Source organism: Labrus mixtus, chromosome 15 (assembly GCF_963584025.1).
Source record: "Labrus mixtus chromosome 15, fLabMix1.1, whole genome shotgun sequence".
Classification (NCBI taxonomy): Eukaryota; Metazoa; Chordata; class Actinopteri; order Labriformes; family Labridae; genus Labrus; species Labrus mixtus.
In genome coordinates, this window is record NC_083626.1 from 28,899,264 (window position 1) to 28,909,263 (window position 10,000).

Here is a 10,000-nt window from a genome sequence, read left to right on the forward strand (position 1 = left end):
AAAATTATAATAATTTAACCCTGATGATGTAACAGAGCCATACACACACACACACACACACACACACACACACACACACACAGTTCAGGTCCAGCTGTGGTCCTGTTGGCTGTCAATAACCATAACATCGCCATGGCAACCTGGCTGACAAGGATGCCCTGTTTCTATAGCAACAGCCATGGAGGAGCAGGCGACGACCTGCGGCTCCGGTCATCAAAGTGCCTCGTTTTATTTCAGCCTCCGTCTGCACAGGGAACGCCGCCATGACACATCACATCACTTCCTGTTCACACCACATCACTTCCTGTTCACACCATGTCAGCACTTTGGGACCCTGTTTTTGATTAACAATAGGACTGAAGATCTGACTTTAAAAAAAAAAAAAAAAAGCAGAAACGATGGATCATTAAATTAACAGATCGTATCGTTTTAAATCTTGTGCTATCAGAGAACATATCGACGACCTTAATTTAGAAAATCGATGGTTGCAGCTGCTTCCTAAATGCTAACAGAAGATGTTTTTATATTTTACATTTTAAGACATTTCCCGTCATCGTGTTCCTGAACTTCAGTCCGGATTTTAACAGGATCCAAATGAAAACCAGGACCTCCTGATTCTACCTGAGTACATCATCTTTTGACCAACCCAATTTCTAGATTTCATCCAATCAGATTTCTTTAAACCCCCGCCCCCCCGCGAACCACCAGCGTCCCTCAGTCATCAGATCGATAATTAAAGACGATCAGTTTCAGGGTCGATGCAGAAAACATCCATCACATCACATCACATGTCCTGAAGAATCAAAACATTATCTCACCGTCTGTCTGTCACCTTCTCAGCTACACTACATCTCCCACAAACCTTTGCGCTGCCCTTTAGCCCCGCCCCTCAGCCCTGCGCTCTCTACGGGCATTATGATCTTTGTCTTCTATGCATTTTCTAAGACTGTCAGCTGATCGGTTCGATGATCAGCTGATCGATCGGAGCTCGGACTTTCAGGATCTGCTCCAAAGACAAACAGGAAGCAGCGAGGTCTGAACAGGAAACGGTTTGGTCTTCAGACGGCTGGAGGACGGTCACATGACTGAACTGTTTGTTGCTTTAATAAAACTTTAAACTGAGCTGTGAACAGTCAGCTGACTGCAGCTGCCTCGTGTCGTCTCTCACTGTTTACACGTCTGTCTCGATGAGTTTGTCATAAACTTGTAGTTTAAATCATTGATGACTGCATATTCAAATGGACAGAACGTCTCCGTCTCCTCCCGTTGTGAAACCAAAACACCCCAAGACGGCCGCCGACCTGTTGAGCTGGTGACGTCCTCTGTAGTTAAGACATGCTAATGTTAGCGCTCTTTAGTTAGCTCGTAGCTTCACATTGTTGTGTTAGCATGCTAATGTTAGCGCTCTTTAGTTAGCTCGTAGCTTCACATTTCATGTAAACTGACACAGAATGAGCGTGATCTAAAAACTCTTACTAACATCCAAATAATCAGTGAGTATGTTCTTCTTCTCTCTAGTTCTTGACTAAAACAGCTTTTATACACAAGGGGAGGAGCCGGCCGTCCCGTCCATGTAAACACGGCTCTGACAACAACACAGCCAGCGGGACTCGAGCTTCTCCCTCATTGTAGACAGTCATGACTCAGAGACACATTTACACAGGACAGACTTTATGATTTATTTATGTGGAACATGTTGATCATTCTTCCTCTTAAAAATGAAAATGTCCATCACCTCACATAGAAACAACCTCAGGATGAGACCACCTCAATGGCGGCTGTGGCTCAGTTGGTAGAGTCGTCGCCTCTCAACCATAAGGTCAAGGGTTCAATCCCCAGCTGGGCAACATGTCCAATGTGTCCTTGGGCAAGACACTTAACCCTGAATTGCTCCCGCTGCTTCAGTGGCAGTGTATGACTGGCATTAGTTACATCTGATGGATGATACTACATAGCAACCACTACCATCAGGGTGTGAAAGGGTCAGTGTGACATGTGGTGTAAAAGCGCTTTGAGTAGTCAGAAGACTAGAAAAGCGCTATATAAGCTCAAGTCCATTTACCTACAAAGTCTGTTCCATCAAATGTCACTTCTCTAATTGCCTGTAGAAAAAAATCATCCATGTTTGATATTTATGATTCCAGATCGGGAATGCTCCAGTAAAATAATCATAGTGACCTCACACACTTGATGATTATTTGGACAAATTACTGGTTGCGACCATAGACTGTAAATAATAACAAGCAGCAAATCAGGGCACGCCTCCCGCCGCCTCTTTTGTTTCAACACAAACATCATTCTAATAGAAACGCAAGAGTCCAGCCAATGAGTCACAGAGAGATTCAAAATGTATTTACAGATCAGAGACTCAAACACAGACGATAACAGAAGAGACGTTTTCACAGCCGAGGGACGATCACTGAAGTCAAAGATGAAAGCTTCAGAGCAGGAAGTGACAGGACACATCTGAGGATTTCATTGGTCAGTTCAAATGGTATGCTCCTCCTCCTGCTGGTCGTCCTGCTCCTATTGGACAAATAAACAACTTCAGTCACAGAGTCAAGACGAAGACTCTGTCAGTCCTCAAGAACACAACAAAACAACACAACAACAACAACACAACACAACAACACAAAGACACAACAACACAACAACACAACAACAACACAAAGACACAACAACAACAACACAACAACACAACACAACAACACAAAGACACAACAACACAACAACACAACAACAACAAGACACAACAACACAAAGACACAACAACACAACAACACAAAGACACAACAACACAACAACACAACAACAACAAGACACAACAACACAAAGACACAACAACAACACAACAACACAAAGACACAAAGACACAACAACAACACAACACAACAACACAAAGACACAACAACACAACAACACAACACAACAACAACACAAAGACACAACAACAACACAAAGACACAACAACAACAACACAACAACACAACACAACAACACAAAGACACAACAACACAACAACACAACAACAAGACACAACAACACAAAGACACAACAACACAAATACACAACAACACAACAACAACAAGACACAACAACACAAAGACACAACAACAACACAACAACACAAAGACACAAAGACACAACAACAACACAACACAACAACACAAAGACACAACAACAACACAACACAACAACACAAAGACACAACAACAACACAACACAACAACACAAAGACACAACAACACAACAACACAAAGACACAACAACACAACAACAACAAGACACAACAACACAAAGACACAACAACAACACAACACAACAACACAAAGACAACAACACAAAGACACAACAACACAAAGACACAACAACACAACAACACAAAGACACAACAACAACACAACACAACAACACAAAGACACAACAACAACACAACAACACAAAGACACAACAACACAACAACACAAAGACACAACAACACAACACAACGACACAACAACACAACAACACAACAACAACACAACAACACACTAACACAACAACACAAAGACACAACAACACAACAACACAACGACACAAAGACACAAAGACACAAAGACACAACAACACAACAACACAAAGACACATAGACACAACAACACAAAGACACAACAACACAACAACACAAAGACACAACAACACAAAGACACAAAAACACAACAACACAACAACAACACAACAACACAACAACACAACAACACAAAGACACAACAACACAAAGACACAACAACACAACAACACAAAGACACAAAGACACAAAGACACAACAACACAACAACACAAAGACACAAAGACACAACAACACAAAGACACAACAACACAGACACAAAGACACAACAACACAAAGACACAACAACACAACAACACAAAGACACAACAACACAACAACAACACAACAACACAAAGACACAACAACACAAAGACACAACAACACAACACAACAACACAAAGACACAACAATACAACAACACAAAGACACAACAACACAACAACACAAAGACACAACACAGATACACAACAACACAAAGACACAACAACACAAAGACACAACAACACAAAGACACAACACAGATACACAACAACAACACAACAACACAAAGACACAACACAAAGACACAACACAACACAAAGACACAACAACAACACAACACAACAACACAAAGACACAACAACAACACAACACAACAACACAAAGACACAACAACAAAACAACAAAACAACACAAAGACACAACAACAAAACAACACAACAACACAACACAAAGACACAACAACACAACAACACAAAGACACAACAACACAACAACACAAAGACACAACAACACAGATACACAACAACAACAACAACAACAACAACACAACAACACAAAGACACAAAGACACAACACAGATACACAACAACAACACAACAACACAAAGACACAACACAGATACACAACAACAACACAACAACACAACAACACAACAACAAGACACAACAACACAAAGACACAACAACACAACAACACAACAACACAAAGACACAACAACACAACAACACAAAGACACAACAACACAACAACACAAAGACACAACAACACAAAGACACAAAAACACAACAACACAAAGACACAACAACACAAAGACACAACACAAAGACACAACACAACACAAAGACACAACAACAACACAACACAACAACACAAAGACACAACAACAACACAACACAACAACACAAAGACACAACAACAAAACAACAAAACAACACAAAGACACAACAACAACAACAAAACAACACAACAACACAACAACACAAAGACACAACAACACAAAGACACAACAACACAAAGACACAACAACACAACAACACAAAGACACAACAACACAACAACACAGATACACAACAACAACAACAACAACAACACAACAACACAAAGACACAACACAGATACACAACAACAACACAACAACACAAAGACACAACACAGATACACAACAACAACACAACAACACAACAACACAACAACAAGACACAACAACACAAAGACACAACAACACAAAGACACAACAACACAACAACACAAAGACACAACAACACAAAGACACAACAACACAACAACACAAAGACACAACAACACAACAACACAAAGACACAACAACACAAAGACACAAAAACACAACAACACAAAGACACAACAACACAACAACACAAAGAGAACAACACAACAACACAAAGACACAACAACACAACACAACGACACAACAACACAACAACAACAACACAACAACACAAAGACACAACGACACAACAACACAAAGACACAAAGACACAACAACACAACAACACAACAACACAAAGACACAAAGACACAACAACACAAAGACACAACAACACAACAACACAAAGACACAAAGACACAACAACACAACAACACAAAGACACAACAACACAACAACACAAAGACACAAAGACACAACAACACAAAGACACAACAACACAGACACAAAGACACAACAACACAAAGACACAACAACACAACAACACAAAGACACAACAACACAACAACACAAAGACACAACAAGACAACAACACAAAGACACAACAACACAAAGACACAACAACACAAAGACACAACAACACAAAGACACAAAGACACAACAACACAAAGACACAACAACACAACAACACAAAGACACAACAACACAACAACACAAAGACACAACAACACAACAAGACAGAGACAAACACAAAAACAACCTTTTTCAAATCTAATGAACCTAGAGACAAGCTGAGAGAAATCATTTGATTGTTCTTTCTTCACCTGGTGCTCTGCGGCTCGTCTCTCCATTTCTCTTTCCTCCTTTTGTTCGGGAGCGTCTGGTGGGGTCGATTTTTTAATCAGCTCCTCGGCGACATCGAAACAGTCCTTCCAGTGATCCCCCCGGATCTTGATCCGGATTTGATTAATCAACTGGTCGTGTGCCGATTTCCTCAGCACCTCCTTCAGGACTTTCCCCTCCTCCTCCAGAATACATTTGTCGTAGACAAACTGTCTATCGCAGCAACGTTCTTTTGTACAGCAACGTATTCTCAGAAAAAATGTCAACAGGAAACCCATAAAGATGATCCCCAGGAGCAAGCCGCCACCAATGTTCTGAAAAAGACACAAATATTATTAAGATATACAAATATATCTGAAAACGTTTTGTTTATCCACAGAGTATCTCAGACTGTGAACGTAGGGTTTAAAAAGTGAAGCCAGTCACTGCATTGAATTCTTATATCAACTTTAGGTGTAATAATGACCTGTAAAACTCCCTGACCTGTTGTCCAAACTCACCCTGGATTTGTTCTTCAGATCCGAGATCATCGCCTGCTCCTTCTCTGTGATCTTTGCTGCAGCTTTACAGGCTAACACAACCTGAGCATCAGAGCCATTGTTCTGACAGCACACATACCAGTCTCCATCGATCAGCACGAATGCCACCCACAGCAGACCCACAGAGACAGCTTCCACCACCTTAGGGGAGGCAAAGATCAGGAAGCAGCAGCACTTCTTGCTGCAGCCCTGGCTGCAACAGAAGTCACAGGTGTAACTGCACACTTTCAGGAACTTTCTGTTGGTCCACAGAGTCAGGGAGAAGATGATAAAGAAAGGCAGGGCCATGTAGGAGTAGCAGTCCAACTCCTGTGATTGACAGGTGCAGGCGAAGTCTCTGTTGAGCAGGATGGTGTACGTGAACATGAGGATGATGGAGACACAGGTGCTGAGTTGACTAAAGGCCAGTTTGTGCAGAATGTCCTGCATGTTTGACGCCCAGCTGAGATCTGAAGCTGCAGCTTCTACCAGCTGAAGATATACCAACCCCAACCGCGAAGGCTACTTTTTGAAGGAACTAAATTCTGTTTGAGTAATCACCTGAAACTGAAAGTGTCTGACGTGTTGGTTTTTTGTCTTCACCGCAGGCTGTGATTTATGAGAAACATGTTTAGTGTTAGTTTAGTACGTCATTCCAAAAACGGGGAAACCGGAAGAGGACGAGGAAGAAGGCGGATAAATAAACCGTTGTTGTGATACAAGAAGACAATTTTCTAACCGCTGTCGCGTAATATAGGAACTTCTAATGGAGAATAACGTCTGAAAAAAGGAGAAAATGGCGCCGGCGTTGTCAACCCTCGGTCTTTATTAGTGGAACAAGAATAGAAGAGGTGCTTCTGTAGTTCTTCTCGTGCACTGGCTCTCCTGTTTCGCTTATCTGAACAGCCAATCAGAGAGATTCAACCGCGCCGGCTCACGACGATTCAACTTGTTGAACTTGTTGTTGAATTGTTGAATCGGCCATAAAAAGGTCAACTGGGGCCGACTGGTAGCGACGGAGCTGGACACACCGCAAAAGGGGAGGCGACTGCTCACCGACGGATCTGCGGCTGACGGCCTGCTTGAAAGGAGACTGCAAAGAACTAGTGGAGACAAAGGCCACCTGTGGCGTCACCTCACATCGGAAGGGGTTCGATCCCCAGCTCCTGCAGCCACATGTTCGATGAGTCCCCGGGCAAGACACTTAACCCCAACTTGCTCCCTCTGCTTCGTCTGCAGTGTGTGAATGTGTATGAATGGATGAGTTAATACTGATGGACTCTTTACTCAGCAGCCTCTACCATCAGTGTGTGAATGTGTATGAATGGATGAGTTAATACTGATGGAATCTTTACTCAGCGGCCTCTACCATCAGTGTGTGAATGTGTATGAATGGATGAGTTAATACTGATGGAATCTTTACTCAGCGGCCTCTACCATCAGTGTGTGAATGTGTATGAATGGATGAGTTAATACTGATGGACTCTTTACACAGCAGCCTCTACCATCAGTGTGTGAATGTGTATGAATGGATGAGTTAATACTGATGGACTCTTTACCCAGCGGCCTCTACCATCAGTGTGTGAATGTGTATGAATGGATGAGTTAATACTGATGGACTCTTTACTCAGCGGCCTCTACCATCAGTGTGTGAATGTGTATGAATGGATGAGTTAATACTGATGGACTCTTTACACAGCAGCCTCTACCATCAGTGTGTGAATGTGTGTGAATGGATGAGTTAATACCGACAGACTCTTTACACAGCGGCCTCTACCATCAGTGTGTGAATGTGTAGGTGTGACCTGCGGTGTAAAAGCGCTTTGAGTTGTCTGAAGACGAGAAAAGCGCTATTTAAGCTCAAGTCCATTTACCATAAAGGAATCAATATCTGAAAAAGCAGAAGTAGATTGAGACTATAGATTGTGTTCAGAAGGGTTTGATGATGTGAAACATTTTGGTTAAAGACAAAATGTGAAGGTCAGCAGCAGAAAAATTCTCTTTTCAGCCGCAGACGATCGTCAGCAGTTTATGGATGAAGGAGCAAAAAACTAGAAGATTTTTATTCTCAACGCCACAACGAAACTATGTGACTCTATGAAAGCAAAGTGAAGAAGTCGGTAGAGACAAAATGTCGTGAGATAAAATTCCTCATGACGGCAGGTGAAGAGACAAATGCTGCTTCCACGACAATCACTGCATTGATTTCTTATATCAACTTTAAGTGTAATAATGATCAAGTAAACCAGAAGAAACCTCCCTGACCTGTTGTCCAAACTCACCCTGGATTTGTTCTTCAGATCCAAATTCATCACTATGTCATCCTTGGTGATGTTTGCTGCAGCTTTACAGGCTAACACCGCGTGATTGTTCTGACAGCATATGTACCAGTCTCCATCGATCAGCACGAACACCACCCACAGCAGACCCACAGAGACAGCTTCCACCACCTTAAGGGAGGCAAAGATCAGGAAGCAGCAGTACTTCTTGCTGCAGCCCTCGCTGCAAAAGAAGTCACAGATGTACCTGAAAACTTTCAGGAACTCTCTGTTGGTCCACAGAGTCAGGAAGAAGACGATAAAGAAAGGCAAAAATAAGTCAGAGTAGCAGTCCAACTCCTGTGATTGACAGGTGCAGGTGAAGTTGAGCAGGATGGTGTACGTGAACATGAGGATGATGGTGGCAAAGGTGCTGAGATGATTAGTGTCCACTTTCTGCAAAGCGCGCTCCATGTTTGGAAACTGAGATCTGAAGCTGCAGCTTCTACCAACTGAAGATATAGCAACCCCAACCACAAAGGAAGGAAGTTCTGTTTATGTCATCAACTAACGGAAAGTGTCGGTGTTTGTGTCCTTATCTCAGAGCGTGGATTTATGAGAAACGTCAGGCTGCAGGACGATCCGTTTGTCACTCCTCTCTTTTTTCTCTCTGTCTCTAATTCCTTTTTCTGATCCTCTCTGACTCCTCTTTCTCCCCTCTGACTGCCCACTCCTCTCTTACTCTATGACACCTCTTTCTCTCCACTCCCCTCTCTCTCTTTCTCCTCTCTGACTGCTCTCTCCTCTTTGACTCCTTCCTCCTCTCTGATTCCTCTTTTTCTCCTCTCTTCTCTTTCTCTGACGGCTCGCTGTGAGCTCACACTCTGGAGGTAGAGACAGGAAGTGTGGGTGGAGACACAGCTTCACTCATTCAACTATCATACTATCCGGCTTCTTCGGGACATGATGATGATTTCACTTATCTTGCTACCTTTTACACTTCTCAAACTGTTTTGTGATGTTTTTAACTGCTGTCACAGTTTTTCAATGGGTGTGTGTGTGGTGGAATGTTCGGGGTTAGAGTGAGTGACATCATCGCTAGAGTGGGACAGAGTTCTGAGATAGTTTCAAAATCTCCCAAAAAAATTGCTCTACTGACCACAATGTTCACCCCACACACATAAATTTACCCTCAAAATGTAGGAAAACTTGTCCTCTCTTACACTTTGAGTTTTCAGGACAAACGGAGAAAAGGTTTTTACACTGTGAGCTTCAAAGCGACAGGTGGTCCAGATTACTCACCATCTGGTGTAATGGTAAACTTCACTGACCAAACCTCTTGGGACTAACTTTTTAAATTGCTGTG

At 42.4% G+C, this 10,000-nt stretch overlaps 2 protein-coding genes across 2 annotated transcripts in view; one reads left to right on the plus strand and one right to left on the minus strand.

Annotated features, from left to right (window-relative positions):
- The window catches only part of magixa (MAGI family member, X-linked a), a 46,634-nt gene extending 45,512 nt beyond the window's left edge, over positions 1 to 1,122 (plus strand). The window contains 1 exon segment of the mRNA XM_061058426.1: positions 1 to 1,122. This exon segment is cut by the window's left edge and continues 2,089 nt beyond it. The gene's annotated coding sequence lies outside the window, so the exon portion shown is untranslated.
- Positions 1,123 to 1,758: 636 nt separating this feature from the next.
- On the minus strand, positions 1,759 to 6,904 carry LOC132990285 (uncharacterized). The gene is made up of 3 exons (XM_061058454.1): positions 6,359 to 6,904; positions 5,840 to 6,172; positions 1,759 to 2,526 (listed from the first exon to the last, which is right to left on the minus strand). The coding sequence occupies exons 1-3, from the start codon at positions 6,824 to 6,826 to the stop codon at positions 2,488 to 2,490; spliced, it is 840 nt and encodes a 279-aa protein (XP_060914437.1). The 5' UTR covers positions 6,827 to 6,904; the 3' UTR covers positions 1,759 to 2,487.
- Positions 6,905 to 10,000: the final 3,096 nt, after the last annotated feature.

Bases quoted from the DNA above. Each gene is read 5' to 3' on its own strand.
- LOC132990285 (XM_061058454.1), bottom strand. From the start codon at position 6,826: ATGCAGGACATTCTGCACAAACTGGCCTTTAGTCAACTCAGCACCTGT. The intron at 6,173-6,358 runs GTGAGTTTGGAC...TGTCTTTTTCAG, and splicing joins ATCTGAAGAACAAATCCAGG to AACATTGGTGGCGGCTTGCT. The intron at 2,527-5,839 runs GTGAAGAAAGAA...TTTGTCCAATAG, and splicing joins GACGAGCCGCAGAGCACCAG to GAGCAGGACGACCAGCAGGA.